The sequence below is a fragment of the Mangifera indica genome, chromosome 4, assembly GCF_011075055.1.
Source record: "Mangifera indica cultivar Alphonso chromosome 4, CATAS_Mindica_2.1, whole genome shotgun sequence".
Classification (NCBI taxonomy): Eukaryota; Viridiplantae; Streptophyta; class Magnoliopsida; order Sapindales; family Anacardiaceae; genus Mangifera; species Mangifera indica.
In genome coordinates, this window is record NC_058140.1 from 17,900,909 (window position 1) to 17,916,906 (window position 15,998).

At 35.1% G+C, this 15,998-nt stretch overlaps 4 protein-coding genes across 7 annotated transcripts; 3 read left to right on the top strand and 1 right to left on the bottom strand.

Moving 5' to 3' along the window:
- The first annotated feature begins 63 nt into the window (after nt 1-63).
- LOC123212678 (FAD synthetase 1, chloroplastic) lies at nt 64-7,152 on the top strand. 3 transcript variants are annotated; one of them, XM_044631810.1, is made up of 5 exons: nt 64-1,085; nt 2,497-2,549; nt 5,381-5,516; nt 6,299-6,474; nt 6,587-7,152. In XM_044631810.1, exons 1-5 carry the CDS (start codon nt 847-849, stop codon nt 7,102-7,104), a joined length of 1,122 nt encoding a protein of 373 aa, XP_044487745.1. In that variant the 5' UTR covers nt 64-846; the 3' UTR covers nt 7,105-7,152. The 3 variants fall into 3 exon arrangements, with proteins under 3 accessions (XP_044487745.1, XP_044487746.1, XP_044487748.1); XM_044631813.1 differs by having other exon boundaries at nt 960-1,085; nt 2,497-2,545; XM_044631811.1 differs by lacking the exons at nt 2,497-2,549; nt 5,381-5,516.
- A 134-nt stretch (nt 7,153-7,286) lies between these two features.
- LOC123212675 (transmembrane protein 53-like) lies at nt 7,287-10,894 on the top strand. Of its 2 annotated transcripts, XM_044631807.1 has the most exons (5): nt 7,287-7,749; nt 7,911-8,738; nt 8,857-8,962; nt 10,083-10,288; nt 10,486-10,894. In XM_044631807.1, the coding sequence occupies exons 2-5, from the start codon at nt 8,008-8,010 to the stop codon at nt 10,748-10,750; spliced, it is 1,308 nt and encodes a 435-aa protein (XP_044487742.1). In that variant the 5' UTR covers nt 7,287-7,749; nt 7,911-8,007; the 3' UTR covers nt 10,751-10,894. The 2 variants fall into 2 exon arrangements, with proteins under 2 accessions (XP_044487742.1, XP_044487743.1); XM_044631808.1 differs by lacking the exon at nt 7,287-7,749 and having other exon boundaries at nt 7,777-8,738.
- A 242-nt stretch (nt 10,895-11,136) lies between these two features.
- On the top strand, nt 11,137-13,507 carry LOC123212677 (F-box/LRR-repeat protein 3). The gene is made up of 2 exons (XM_044631809.1): nt 11,137-11,600; nt 12,333-13,507. The coding sequence occupies exons 1-2, from the start codon at nt 11,273-11,275 to the stop codon at nt 13,211-13,213; spliced, it is 1,209 nt and encodes a 402-aa protein (XP_044487744.1). The 5' UTR covers nt 11,137-11,272; the 3' UTR covers nt 13,214-13,507.
- A 444-nt stretch (nt 13,508-13,951) lies between these two features.
- Nucleotides 13,952-14,955, bottom strand: LOC123214355 (putative GEM-like protein 8). Its single transcript, XM_044634100.1, has 3 exons — nt 14,767-14,955; nt 14,371-14,700; nt 13,952-14,253 (listed from the first exon to the last, which is right to left on the bottom strand). Exons 1-3 carry the CDS (start codon nt 14,953-14,955, stop codon nt 14,068-14,070), a joined length of 705 nt encoding a protein of 234 aa, XP_044490035.1. The 3' UTR covers nt 13,952-14,067.
- Between the last annotated feature and the right edge of the window lie 1,043 nt (nt 14,956-15,998).

Consider the following 15,998-nt stretch of genomic DNA (forward strand, 5'->3'; position numbering starts at 1 on the left):
AGTCCTATTTATACTTGTTGAGTGATATGTTGTATTTTACAAGATAGACTAAAAAATATTGGCCAAGCAAGGTATTAAAAATATGAAAAAACCTGAAGGAATTCATATCAGATCGTGTAAACATGTAACAGATTCATAGCTAGAAACTCAACAACAATATTCAAGAACATGATCTTCCTCTATTGCTCTTTCAAGGAAACTAGCAATTCAACCGACCATCTTCACAAGAAAAAACAGTAAGAGACCAAAATATTATGAGCCGGATTATTCAATATCACCTTCTTCATCATCATCTGCACGGTTGTGCTCACCTTAACTGCAAACCTGTACTGGGGCCATAATGATGATGATCTGAGCTGCACCGAAATTCAATAAGCGGCAGAGGAAAAAGGGATTGCAGATAAGTCTCTTATTGGCTTTTTTATACTAGAAGTCTTCCGCTGAGATAATAAAAATTGTCGATATAAAACAGTATGGCCAGCCATGTTCTGTTTTTGTCCTGTTTTTTAATTAACATATGTTATCCTGCTGACTGTTAATGCCTGTAAGCAAGCTACACGTCAAGAAGATAGCCATACGTACAAGGCATTATGGAAAATAATAATTAATATTTCGAAGTTTCTTGGTGCTATATGAATAAACATATAATTTTCATATTTAATTATTTTTTGGCTAAAAAATTGGCCATACAGAAGTGTTATGGCTGAACTGAAGTGAAGGAAACAACCGTTTGCACGTGCAGATACAGAAGAAGTTGAGGTGAGTTGAATTCAAGAGGACAACCTTCAGAATTTGTTTCTTTCTCGTGTTCCTGTGATAACGGATAAAGCCACGTGAATAATAATAATGTTGAGTTATGGCTTTCGTATTTCACTCCGTATACGGGAGGCTAATTGTCGTCAAAATCAAGGGTTAGGGTTTTGTACTTCCAAATTCTTTCAACTCACCTCTTTTATGGTGAGACCTCTTTCTGTCGCTATTATTGGAGAAAATTATAATCAGAGATTGCGGCGGAGATTGGTTTCTTCTTCGAGCCTTCAAAGCAAACCCCCTGGTGGATTGCCTCTTCTGTCTGAATGTTTCAGGTTCTTTTCCATTCCCTTTTTATCATTATTTTTCCTCTTTAACTAAACTAGAAAATTTAAATGGATTTCAACTGTTTCGGGTTTTGTGTGTATGCGTTGTGCGAGAAGATGTATGAAGATAGATAGTAGAAAGTTTGATATATGAACTGTAAAATCAGCTTAACTGAACTATAATTATAATTTGCTGGTGCCCAAGGTTGTACTTCACTCATATACGCTGTATTGTTGAGCTTTAAGTTTATCCAGAAACTGTGTTGGAAAAAGAAGTGTTTTTTTAATGTTTATATGCAAAGAGTACTCTCCTTTCAGTTTCTTATAATTTTAATCAAAAGTTGAACTGGTTTGATTAGAATGCTCAGCAATTGGTTTTTGGGTAGAATGAACTTCCAACAACTTTGAAATTGCTAAGAAAATGAAACTGGTTACACCAGACCGCACAAGAGACTGGCCATGGGTCTGTGTAACTCTGCAAGAGATTGTGTTACTGGTTGATTCCAGGACTTGGAAACCATTTTTCTTTTGCTTTTTCTTGTTCCTTGTGTATGGAGATAAATACATTTTCTGGCCATTGCAGATTTTTTTTGGCCAAATAGAACAGTGCTTTGGGTATTTAGAACAGATGCATATTTGAAAGTGAGAATGAAACTTTCGCTATGTTGGATCTCTTGAGATTTGTGTATGGGGTCCTTTGGTTTTGCTGATGGACTTTTGGTTAGAATTATTATTTTCTAAAAAAATACTAATTTCTCAGTAGGGATTCCAGAAAGAGATATTTTGCAAATAACACAAATTTCAATATCATAGTTTCATCCATTTTATTTTTATGTGATGTAAATGAAATTACTGTATTGAAGCTTTTAGTTGTTTTGTGTTATCCACTGGTAAAATAATTTGATTCTTGGAAATCGATCTTCTTTTTGTGTTTTTCAAACTCTCAGTGATAAATCTTGGTGAAATTAAATCATCTTAAGATTTAGTAGGAAATACCTTCAATAATATGTCTAGTTATTTTTATTATATTTATAGATGCTTCTGGTAGAGGAGACAAAGCAAAATGTCTTGCGTAAGTGTACTGTTACTGCAGTTATTTTCGGTGATTCAAGTATCTTCTATCTTTGGTCTGTCCATATTCTGAGTTTGTTTTTTTCCTTCCTAGGTTGGCACTAATTGTGGAGTTTTTTTATTGCGTTTTCTTCTTTCTTTTTATGTTGTTTTTTCCTTCTAAAGTCACCAAGGAAGAAAACTACATCTAGATACTGAAATTCTTCAAATAAAATGGACACCTATGTTCCGTATGTTTAGGAAGTGAAATGCTTCTAGTTATTTATAGGTTTTTGTTGGCCTGTTATATATCATGTGTTTCTCTGGGCTGTCAGTATTTGTTAATCTGATTAATTTTCCTTGTATAAAGCCGACGAGAAGATAAATGTGAGCTTCATGCTGAAGGATCATGCCCCATGGCAGGTTTTCTTTCATCCATTTCTCTAGTTCTTTTTTTTCCTCTATATGACATCTTTTTCTAACTTAGAATAGTATGAATTTGTATTTGGGATGGGATCTTTTAACTCATATTGTTGACACAAAATTTCAACCGTAGATCAGTTATAATCCAATGGTCAAAGAGTTGACAAGGTGGCAATGAAAATATTCACCTCCAACTTCCATCTCTTATCTGTTAGATTGCTATAAATTAAAGCTCATGAATTTGTGTCTCAGTTTAAGTCATTAATTTAAGTTAAAAGATCCGAACCCTTCATACTTATTGAAGAGGATATTAAAAGTTTCCATTTTGCAAGGCCAAATGTTAATTAATCATAGTGTTTTGAGCTAATGCATTACTTTCTTGGTTATATACTATAGATAAATTTTTGTGCATGTTTAGTTGCTTAGAATTGCACTTAATTTGTGATTTGATCCATGATTGTAAGGTGAAACCGAGAAAGATTATTTATCTCAACTCAGTCATCATTTGGAAGATGTTTTGTAAATGAGCTAAAATTTTTTATGTATCATGTTTCAGAACCCTTAGCCTTCATCAGTTATGGATGGCAAAAATAGACATTAGTATCTGTTTTTTAAATGACATCTTGTTTGTTACTAAAAGTTAAATTTTTTATGCTTGACATATATGATTTTGTTAAATAAGTAATGTGCTTTAGGTTCTTGTTTAAAGTTTAATATGCATAACTGAAGTTGGTTCCTCAAGCCTAGGAAGCTCACATGGTCTTATCCAGGTTAATTCATTAGCATTAATTGAAGAAAATTATTGGAATATATAAATCCCACATTATGAAGAAAAATTAAAAATGAAAGGGTATATAATGTAATGGGTATCCACATTAGATTTGCTTAAATCATTAATTAATTGGAACGAAAAACATGTTAAAGTTCATACTTAATAAAGATGTTGATCCTCATTCCAAGTTTAAGTGGTCCAAGATCAGAGTCTTTTAATGCAAAACTCGTTTAAGCATGATGAACTGAGTTGAAAGAAGCAAGACCTTGAGTTAAAAACCTAGGTGGACCCATTGGTAGACCTGGCCACGGTTCATGAACCGTCGGTTTTGGTTCGGAACCGTCGATTCACGGTTCGAAAACATAAAGACCCTGAACCGAAACTGTAACAGGACGGTTCGTCCACGGTTCGGAACCGCCGGTTCCGGTTCATGGCCCCGGTTCGTAACCGATGGTTTCGGTTCGAAACTGATATTGAACAGTCAATTCTAATACATGATCTTGATTTAATTTTTAAATTATTAATTACAATAATTGAAAATTAAAAGAAAGGTTTGAACTTAATTACAATAAATAAAATTAATTATATAAATAAATTATATGATTAATTATAAAATATAATAAATAAATAATAAATAAAATTAATTATAGAAATAAATTTTATAATTAATTATGAATGATATAAAAAAAATTGAAATTAATAAAAAATTAAGAAAGAATTTAATTAAATTTAAGAAAATTTGATTGAATTGAAAGATTGAGAGAGTATTAAAAGTTTAAAGAATGAAAATGAGAGTTTGAAGGATTGAGTGAGAGAGTGGAAAGATTGAAATTTGAGAGAATGGAATTTGAAGGGGTATATATAGGAAAAAACTTTTTTGAAAAAAATTAAAAATAGGGGGGGTGAATTGAGATTCAGAGAAATTGCAGGGGATTGGTCCCCTGCAATTTTCCCTTCAAGCCAACGGTTCCCTGCGCAGGGAACCGTTGGCTTTTTTAAAAAAATTCAAAAAAAATTCAAATTTTTTCGGTTCAGCACAGTAAACCGCCGGTTCATAAACCAGGTGTGAACCGGCGGTTCACGATTCCAATTTATGTAAACTGGAACCGAACCGTAGAACTGCGGGTTCGGTTCCGGTTTAGTTCGGTTTCGGGTCTGCCGGTTCCGGTTCCGGTTTTAGGCGGGCCGGTTTCGGTCCGGTTCACGGGCCAAACCAGCCCGTGACCAGGTCTACCCATTGGCTAGCCAAAAAGAGTCAGACCTTGTTTCGAGCTGAGTTAAGAAGAGTCAGACTCAAGTTTAGATAAGTTATCCAAGAAAAGCTAGATCTTGTTTCCAGTTAAGTCAAGAAAAGTCAGACCTAAGTTTGGATAGATCACCCCATGTATGACAAGTGTCAACTGGTAGCCCAATTGCATTTGAGGGTGAGTTTTGAAATATACAAGTCCCACATTGGGAAGAAAAATAAAGATGGGAAGGTTTATAATGTAATAGGTATCTAAGTTAGATTAACTCAAGTCATTTCAATAATTGAGACCTAGAACATGTTAAAATCCATAATTGATAAAGATTTTGATCCATAATCCAAGTTTAAAGGATCTAAGATTTCTAGCAAAAATAATCAAGTCTTAGGATGCATCTTTTTTTTTTTTTTTTTTGGTTTTTCTTTTTCTGTTTTACTGCATAGTTTTAGACCATTTACAGCATAATGAAACAATTTCACTGGAATTAGGCCATCCTCCCTTTTTTTGTTTTTCTCTATAATTGGGTTTCTTTTTGTGCAACTTTTGCAATATCTTATTTTCTCTTTGTTGTCTATGATTGTAGAGAAAAACCTCTACTGTTGTTCCTAATGTGGTGCCAACTTATTATTTAATGCCAATTATACTTCATTGTCCCCTTACTAACTTTGTTATTGGATGTGGTTGATGACAGTTGTTGTCTTACATTCTTTTGCAAAATAATTCTAGCTAGTCTAAATATATTTTCCAATATTATGGATCAAAAACGTTTTCCCACCTTCATATGTGACATACAATTACTTTCTTGTTATCATCAGGAGGGGTAGTAGCATTGGGCAAGTTTGATGCCCTTCACATTGGTCACCGAGAACTTGCAATTCAAGCATCAAAAGTTGGAACTCCATTTCTATTGTCATTTGTAGGAATGGCAGAAGTATTTGGTTGGGAGTCTAGGTATAAACACAGTTCTGATGCTGTCTCTTTTTCAAGTCTTTTCATCTTTTGAATTCATCAAGTTGTATGTCTTTAGAGCTTGTGGTTTTATGTTGGTAGAAGAAAAACAAAGTCATGTTTGGTCGGGTAGCATTTTGCAGTTTTTTTATGAGCTATGTTAATCTTTCTGCAACTTTTCTCTCCTATGTATCAAACAAGATGGTTACAACTTGAATCTGGGTGACCTAATTTGAAGTGTTTAATTTGGTTTGTGTTGGATCCTATGTCAAGTTTCTTGGTTAATTCTGGTTGCACTTATTGTAGATGTTATATTTAGGCTTGATTTTAATTTTTGGGGCTTAGTTTTCCAAAACCAATATTACGTCAAAATGCTGTTCTGTTCTCTGGGCCCCAGAGGAGGGAAATCCCACAATTTAGGTGGAAGTGATCCAAATAAATTTGAAAGTAAAGATTTTTTATGGGCTGCTTTTATAGTTGGCCATATCCATATTTTGGCTGTTGCATCTGTTGGCACCTATTTACCAATGATTTTGTAGCTTTGTTACACTGAATTTATGGAGGTAAATTGACTCTCTAATATTGCACAGAAAGTTGTCTATTCCTGACTTGGTTTTGTTTGGTTTCACTATACTAACAATTTTCTTTTCTACTTGGTGAACTGGCTTTTTAAATATGAATGCTGGATACTAATTCATTTTGCCTTAGATTTGATTAGTTCAATGAAGATAAATGAATTATGTGATACTATCATATATCAATGACATGTTAATCTCTCTAAATAGGCCCCCTATAGTTGCCAAATGTGATCGGAAGCGAGTCCTTTCATCTTGGGCCACATACTGTGGAGGTGTAGCTCCAGTGGAGTTCCAGATAGAATTTTCAAGTGTTCGACATCTTTCTCCCCGGCAGTTTGTTGAGAAGTTATCAAAGGATTATGGAGTACATGGAGTTGTGGCAGGTAAAAATAATATCAATTTCAAACCATTTTACTTTTGATGTCAGAAAATTGCTGTGTGGAAGAGTATACTAAATCATACCTAATAGAAGTTTCAATGAGGGGCCTATGGCAGGAGAAAACTACCGGTTTGGATACAAAGCTGCTGGTGATGCATCAGAATTGTTGAGATTGTGTCAGGAGTATGGCATGGATGCTCACATTATCAATTCTGTAATGGACAAGAATCAAAATTCCAGAGATATAGACTCCAGGGATGTTAAAGAGAGAGGACAGGTTTCATCTACCCGTGTTCGCCACGCTCTAGCAATCGGCGACATGAAATATGTGTCTGAGCTTCTTGGTCGTCCACATCGACTTATATCGCTGGTGAATGATCAGAAAGAGTTAACTAGTAGTAGCGATAAATACATGTCATTTCCAAAGTCTTGTTTATTGAATCTTCCACCAAAGGAAGGTTTTTATGAGAAGTGTAGTGTTTTATTAAGTGATGAGAAGCCAGTAAGATGTAGAATATTCATTAACTCTACACATATCCATGTAGAAATGGATGAGGCAGGTGTTTGTAGTTTTGATAATTCTGAAGACTTAGGGCTGTTGTTGGGCATCGAATTTAGTGAGTCAGAATGTTAATTTTGAAGCACCTTCCTAATTTATACGTATATGGACTATCTTTTGTGTGGGTTTTATTTAGAATATTTCTTGAATATTCACTTGGAATCGTTATAAAAATTATTTTTCTCTTATATATATTTATAAAATTCTCCCCTGCAATTCAACAGATTTCGCTGTTTAAGTTAGCTGAGTTGACTCGCTAGACGGTAGGCCCATGAGTGTCATTTCCCTCCTCTTCTGACCATCCGTTCACGTTACAAATTTGAACCGCGAAATTTCTTTTCTTTTTCTTCCTTAAATTGATTACCAATGTTTTTTATTTTTATTCCCTTTCTGCCCTTTCTGTTACTGGAATCTTGGAGATTTGACAAGGGCTAAACCGTCTTTTCATTCCTCCTTGCCATTGCTTTCTTTCCAAAATCGTCGGACTTCTCCGTCTATCACTGTCATGTGTTCACGTGGCATCTTCTTATTTGCTACTCTTTTTTTAATTATTTCCGCAGAAAACATTCTTAGTGCGCCTTTGAATTGAGGATTTCTTTGATGAGAGCAGTTGTTGTTTGACTCCAAAGGAAGCTTTCTGGTTGGTCCGGCGGCGAACTGTAATAACCGGGCTGTCATTATTATTCAGCTTGACAGTCCGGTTTTTTGGACCAAATCCACGTAAGTTTTCATTAAATTCCTTCAACAAGCGAATATACCCTTTTTGATTCCATTATCTTGCGTGTTTTCCTCTGTTAAGTCCACGCATATGTATTTGTGTTCTGTTCATATACAAAAACTGCCCAGAGGAGTCATTCTTTAATTTGTTCGTTGTTGTGCAGGTGGTTTGAGTAGTTTTGATCAATTCTGTTGGTATTATATGCACATTGCTTGATATTCTTATGAAAGTTGAGAGATATTCAGTTTTGAAATTCCAATATGGGTTCCTTGTCTGGAATCCTTCAACGACCTCTGATTGCAGCAGCTGCTGTTGGTGTTGCCTCACTTTCTGCTGATACTGCAGATAGATTCCAGTGTTTTAGATCATCAGGCACGTGTTCTTCCTCAGACCAAGTTGATCCTTCTGTTTTAGATTCACCTCCAGCTTCATCATGGGTGTCTCATATATCTGTTTCCAAGCTTTCAAACTTGGCCTTCGTTTCTAGGGCCCGAGTACCTGTGCCTAACATTAGCTTCGGGGTTCCCCATTCTGGCCATAATAGTTTATGTTCTTCTGTGGCTTCGTCTCCTGTTCTTGTTAATTTGTATCAGTCTGCTGAGTTGGCTAAAGCATCAAAGCCAACTACTGTTGCAAGCGCTATTGCTACCTCTACTCCTGATGTATTATATAGATGGCATTTACCGGAACCTAATGCCATGGATTTTTCTGGGACTTCTGAGTGTTCCACAGCGAAGTCTAGGACGGTGGTGGTTTTGCTGGGATGGTTGGGAGCAAAGCAGAAGCATCTTAAGAGATATGCAGAGTGGTATACTTCAAAGGGGTATAATGTCATTACCTTTACTTTTCCAATGTCTGAGATTCTCAGTTACCAAGTTGGTGGAAAGGCTGAACAGAATATTGAATTGCTTGTGAACCATTTGGCTGGTTGGTTGGAAGATGAAGGAAAGAATCTTCTTTTCCACACCTTTAGCAACACTGGATGGTTAACGTAATTTCTATCACTTAATTACATCAAATTGCATAAACATTTGTGGAAAAACCACTTTTTCTATGTTGTCCTTGAACATTTTGATTGATAATACTAGATTGGGTCCTTCTTTTAACAGATATGGAGCTATTCTTGAAAAGTTTCAGAAGCAGGATCCATCTTTAATGGGAAGGATTAGAGGTTGCATTGTAGATTCTGCACCTGTTGCAGCTCCTGACCCTCAGGTAAACAACGCTTGCAATTGTGTTATATTAGTTGTTGACACAAATAATTTGTTGTGTTATATTCAAGGAATAATTAGACCTTCATATGTGATATATCCTTGTATTCCTTTTTTCATCTTTAAAATTGTTTGCCAATGCTTGTAACTAGAAATTAACAGTTGTGGCAACTCCAATAAGTGAAAGTTTAATGGACAATAGAATATGAATGCAGTATAATATTATGAAGATGCTGCCAGCTGCCAATATTTTGATAGTGTTGGTTTTTTGAGTGTTTATTGTTTGTTTCCTGTTTTGCACTTTTTGTTGTGTATTGACAACTGATCACAGTTTGATTGATTCTGAGCAGTTTAACTGGAGTCCATGTTTTTTTGTCACATACCTGCAAAATAAAGATTGCCTATGGATATAAAGTCTTCAATGATTACCAGTGAGTTGATTGGGTTGATCTTGTTAATGTGCTTGGCTTTGTGCATTGGGTAAGCTTTCATGATAAATTATAATTTGCTTGATGCTGATTTTCTTGGAATCGGGGGACCCTAGAGTGCTTCTACATTGTGTGTGGTCTATCTCACTCACCATGGTGTATTTGCTGGAGTGGTTGTGCTGGATCAGACTTATTCCTTTCTTATTGTATTGTTGTTTTAATTTATGAAGGATGACTTGATAATATCATTTTAACTGTGAGTAGTTATGTTGCTTTAATTATGGAAATTTCTTTGGAATAAGTAACTCGTTTGTCTCAAGTCTAAGATCAAGTGTTCTACTAATATGCATCATTTGGTTTTTGCTGACTCTCTTGCACAACCAGATTGAATATCACCATCCATAACTGCTGATTAGATTTTTCTTCTTTGTAACAATGGAAGGTGTTGTTTCTTCTCAGTAAGTGATGAATAACTAGTCTGTTGTTGGTTGATTGGCTTGTGCAATGTTTATTTTGGTTCTCCTCTTTGATTATATGAAAATTTTGTCTGTCAGAATATGCCAGCATGTAGATATGTGGTGCCTTTATGTTTTCAGTGCTTTTCGGGTTTGATTTATTCAGAATTTTATTTTTGGAGTTTGAGCTTTGGTTGGGTACGCTTGACAATTATTCAGCTCTTCATTTCATTTGTTTTAGGTCTGGGCTTCAGGTTTCTCAGCAGCATTTCTTAAGAAGCACAGTGTTGCGACAAAAGGAGTAGTTAACATGAGCGAGTCAAGCACAGACATGTTTGTTGGTAGAAAAGCACTTGGCGAGCCGAAACCTGCTGTTGCTGAAACAGCTTTGCTTTTAGTCCTGGAGAAGTTCTTTGAGGTGGTTTTGCATCTTCCTACAGTGAACAGGTGATACATCCTTTTCTAATAAAAAGACTTTGATCAGATTTAGTCTGATGGATCATATTTCGTGTCATTGAGAATAGTCTTTAGTATGATGGTTTAAGAACAAATGAATCAAATATGAGAAAGTAGAGTTTTGCAGAGGGGGAGATGGTCAAAATTCTATATATTACTGACATAAGTATCTGATTAAAATGTTACAGGAGACTTTGTGATGTGCTAGGCTTATTGTCATCAGAGCAACCAAGCTGTCCACAATTATACATATACAGCTCAGCAGATAGGGTCATTCCTGCAGATTCTGTAGAGTCGTTCGTAGAGAAGCAGCGGAAGGCGGGGCGTGAGGTTAGGGCTTGCAACTTTGTCTCCACACCGCATGTCGATCATTTTAGAAATGACCCGAAACTATATACTACACAGCTCAATCAGTTTTTGGAGGAGTGTGTGGTTACATGTCGCAAGTGTTGATGAATGAAGCTGTGATTCTGTAAATGCTGAGACTACAGACTAATTCTTTCATACCTTTAAAATTTTTTACTTAAAAGGATGCAATAGCAACTGATTTGTTGACTTAGAGGTTACTGAATAAAAATTCAAGGCCGTTTTGTTATACATATCTTGTTAAGATTTATTAATTTTGAGCTAAGTTTTATGGGGTGATAATATGCATGGCATATGGGAAAAAAACTATGTAGCATTTACTCGAGCGCAAGCCCAAATGTGTCGGCTTTGCCTTGCTCTTTCAATGGACACAAACACCCCCAAACAAACAAAATATGAATTCAACTATCAAGGGTATTTATGTAATTTCACAAACCTACAAACTCGCTTTTAGTGATTGAACTACCAAGGGTATTTCTACTCCAGTCTCCACTTATCTGAACCTCAGTCAGGGGCTGGGACAGATTAGGATTAGGGTTCTATTTATCTTATATGTAACAATTAACCCTAATCCCAATTCTCAATATCGCTCTAACCTCTCCCTAATTAATGGATCCCGTTTGCATTAATGACGTGCTAAGAGACGATGAGCTGCGATCGATTCTGTCAAGGCTTGATAATGACAAGGACAAGGAGAGGTTTGGTTTGGTGTGCAAGAAATGGTTGTACTTGCAGAGTACGGAGAGGAAGAAGTTGTACGTACGTGCTGGCCCACACATGCTTAGAAAGATAGCTGCCAGATTCTCGCGGCTTGTGGAATTGGATTTGTCGCAGTCTATTTCGCGCTCGTTTTATCCTGGTGTTACTGATTCTGATCTTGCTGTTATTGCTGATGCTTTTAAGTCCTTGAAGGTCCTCAATCTGCAGAATTGTAAAGGTAACCTTTTTTTTTTTTGTTTGGTTAGTGTCTGTGTTGTAGGATTGAGATTGCGTTAGTACCGTTTTAGGGAAGCAGATCCTTATGAGTTGATACAAGAGTCTTCGTGTAGTCTGATTTTGTTTGTTTAATTTGTTATATTGGATTCGTAGGTACGGGTTTTTGATTGTTAGACAAACTGTGGAATTGCAACTAGGCTGAAGTCTTTTTTTTTTTTTTTTTGGAAAATCAAAGTGTTGGTTATTTCATTTTCTTTCGTTTTTAATTTTTTACTTTTGGTTTTTAATTGATTGATGGAAATGTAATAGAGACATTTTTTTAAGACAATTCAGTTTAGTTGAAATCCCTTACTTTTTGGTTTTATTTTTTTTATTTTTCTTTTTGTAGTTTGAATTTGATTCCATTTCATAGATTTTTTTTTTCAATCAGGATTCAGGATGAAATTTAGAAGCTCTCATCGATAAATTCTGGCCACTTTTCTGAAGTATCTCAACTTGCTTTTTGCTGAATATCAAATTTTAATTTCATCTGTTGAAAATTTCCCTGAATAAGTTTTTTTTTTTTTGTTTCCCCGCCTACCATGAAACACTAGTATCTCCAATTATCCCCTCTATGTTATTTTTGTGCGAAGTTGCTTCTTGGCTCTGGACTTCTGATATGTGGGTACACACATACTCATTGAGCTGGGACAGTTTCTGTATTTCTCTCAAATGTTTTATGTTTATATTCCAGGTATTACAGACACTGGAATGGTGTCTATTGGATGCGGTCTTTCTTCTTTACAGTCCTTGGATGTATCATACTGTAGAAAGCTGACTGACAAGGGGTTGTCAGCTGTTGCTGAAGGCTGTCATGACCTGCGGAGCCTGCATCTAACTGGCTGCAGATTTGTAACTGATGGCTTATTACAAGCTATTTCTAAGAACTGTTGCAATTTAGAAGAGTTGGGCCTTAATGGATGCACTAACATAAGTGACACTGGTATCACAGATCTTGTAAATGGATGTCAAAATATAAATTTTTTAGACATTAACAAGTGCAGCAACGTTGGGGACAGTGGGATTTTTAGTGTTTCCAAGGCCTGTTCAGCTTCTCTCAAGACACTGAAGTTGTTGGATTGTTATAGAGTTGGAGATGAGTCTATATTTTCTTTGGCTGAATTTTGCAAAAATCTTGAAATTCTAGTTATTGGTGGTTGCCGGAATATCTCTGATGAGTCTATGAAGTCATTGGCAGCTGCTTGCAGATGTAGTTTAAAGAAATTGCGGATGGATTGGTGTTTAAATATTTCCGACTCTTCTTTGAGTTGCATCCTCTCAACATGCAGAAATCTAGAGGCTCTTGATATTGGGTGCTGTGAGCAAGTGACTGATGCTGCCTTTGAGAATTTGGGAGAAATTGAGTTGAGTTTAAAATTTATGAAGGTTAACTGTCCAAAGGTTACTGTAGCAGGGATAATCTTGCTTTTGGAAAGATGCACCTCTCTGGAATACCTTGATGTGAGCTCCTGCCCACATGTGACAAAGGTGGGTTGTGAGGAGGTTGGTCTTCAGTTTCCACAATGTTGTAAAGTGAATTTTGTTGGAAATTTGAATGAAACAGATGTGTTCTGAGATCTGTCAAAGCTTGCAAAAGCCATCCTAAGGAGCTCACTTGTGGACAACATATAATGTGTTCTACATCGGCAGTCTCTTGCTACTTCTGTACATGTTATGCTTCAGTCTTGGTTGTGTATTAGTAGGGTGGTTTTATTTGTTTCTCTCTCAAAATGCGTATGTATATTATGCAAGTATGTTGGATTTCTATTTGTTTCCGCTTTTAAAAGTGGAATGTTGTAATTTGTTCACTTATTTCCATAAATTTGTGTCTTTTGCATTATAATAAGATTCTGTTCAAGATTCTTTACAGTTTCCTGGTTTTTATGTAAGTTATTTGCCTTGTCAGATACCAGTTATGGAGTTTTATGTCGTTTAATCTAATTGAATGTATTTATTTGAGTTTCTTAGTTGTCATCACCTGGGGCTTCCATGATTAAACTTTTTGTGTACAAGATTAGAAGTCAATGTCCAGATGTTGGAGTTTGTTAAATACACATCGGAGATGATGTCTCTGTTGACCATGTGAATGTATGTAAAACATTCAGACTAGCAGTTCAATCATTTGTTCAAATAATGAATCTTTTCTATCTTAGACCTAACATATTCTCTCCTAAGTACCTCAATTTTTTCATTTGAAGGTTCACAAGCTGTAAGGATTTTAAATGAAATTGCAGTGATATCAAGGAATATAACAGAGTTTGCCAGCACAAATTGCTGAAGAAATTATTGTGTGGTCAAAGTTTGGTCTGATAATGATTATAAAGAAGCATTCTCACTACTAGCAAAATTTTGTACAATATCTGCAATTAACCAGTCAGGTTAACCTTCCTTATCAATTACATCCGATGAAACAGAGGGCATAACATGCGCTAGCACTTGATTTGAGCTTGAGAAATTGCCTGCTGGAGTTGTTTTAAAGCTTTCTGATAATTTAAGAAACCCATAAACCAGAAATCAAAATTATCTACTGTCAATATCTCTATGTACTTTTGTGATGGCTTCTTCATGTTTTCACTTTGGTTGACTATCTTTATCTTATTTACTGGTATCACCACCTGCAACCAGTTGACAATGGTGAACAATGTTAGGATTCAATCATGAAGAGAGAGACACATTTTTGTAATTTAAGATGTAGAAATTAAGAAATAGATGGTTCAATGTTGCTTTTTCACCTTGTAATGGACTCTAATCAATTCCCCATTTGGAGAAGAGAACTTGATTGATCTTTCACTGCAGAAGGCAACCTTGTGAGTGGAGATAAATAAGAGACCAGCTATAGGACCAGCTGTTGTTGATAAAAAACACTGGCAAGTCTTCAACAATCTTTCTCCTTCTCCAACACTAAATACCTTCTTGAACGCTTTGTTCATGCCTCCTACTTGAAGAATTCTTGCTCCTAACCTCAACTTTGCTTTCACAATTTCAGTGATCTTTGGTCCCAATCTCACTGCAGCACCACAAAAAAATTTCAGATAAATTACATCATCAATACTCCTTTTAAACTACCCAAAATTTAAGCATGCATGTTTAATCTTAACATCAAATAAAACAAAGTAATAATTAATTACCATGCTCTGGAACTCCCAGGGGAAATTTGTTAGTTTTTTCCCAAGCTGAACCACCCGTTTATTTGCAGAAGATGGAACAAGGTCTTGGCTAGCTGGTTCAGGTAATAATCTCCTTGGTGAGCTCTTAAAAGGATAGGTCGTTGAGGCCATTGAAATTCCCATTACTTGTTCTGCAAGAGTTTTCTTCATATTTGATTAATATAAAGAAGTAATTAGCTTCCTTCTTTAGGTGATCTGGTGCCTGCAAGACTTGTGTAGATTGCAGATCTGTGAGAGGCTGCTGAATCTGCTGGTTGAAGAATCCTTGAGTTATGCAAATGTTTTTAAAGGCATTATTGAGGTGGGCTAGTTAAACTAACATTTTTTGCCCATGAGTCATCTATGACTCATCAAACAAAAGTAAGGCATATAATTTGACCCTTAAAGATACCTATGTATATTTTTAAAGATTTCATACTAGAAAGATGATGTGTTTGATTGCTTTAAAATACATATTTTGAACCCACTATCCTTAATTTTTAAAAAATTATATATCCTAACACTAATAAAAATCTATGAATAATTACCATTACGACATGATTGAATAATGTGTTTAAAAAGTTCCTTCAAATTTATCATATAGTTTTTTTTTTTTTTTTACATATTTAGATGAAAACTAAAATTTATAATTTAGTCACATTTAGATTATTTTTTTTAAGAAACAATATTTTTAAATTTGATAATAATTGTAATATTAATTAATTTAGCTATTGAAAATATTATTTATCTTAAGAGATAATAACTCACAAGTAATATCTCATTCTGTTTTACCTTGCCATGCCAATACCATAAAAGATGATGCATCGGAGCTTTGATGAAACAACAAATTCTTACTATTTAAATTTGAAAATTCTATTTTTTCACTTATTTGTTGAAGTTAGAGTTTTAACAATTAAATAACAGTTTTATCCCTTTGAAGATTATAAAATAATGTTGATATCATTTACTGTCTTTAATAGTACAACAAACTATATTTTCACTTCTTGATAGTACAAGAAAATCATATATACACCCATTATAGTATGAGAAAATTACTTTTTGTTGGAATATGAAAACATACATATAAGGTGCTTCCGGTTAAATTGCAATTCTCGAACCAAACCCTACACACACACACCATATGCTTTCTTATCATCAATCTCTCTCACTAATGACCACTCTCTTTTTGGGGCGATTTGGTCTGAATATAAAAA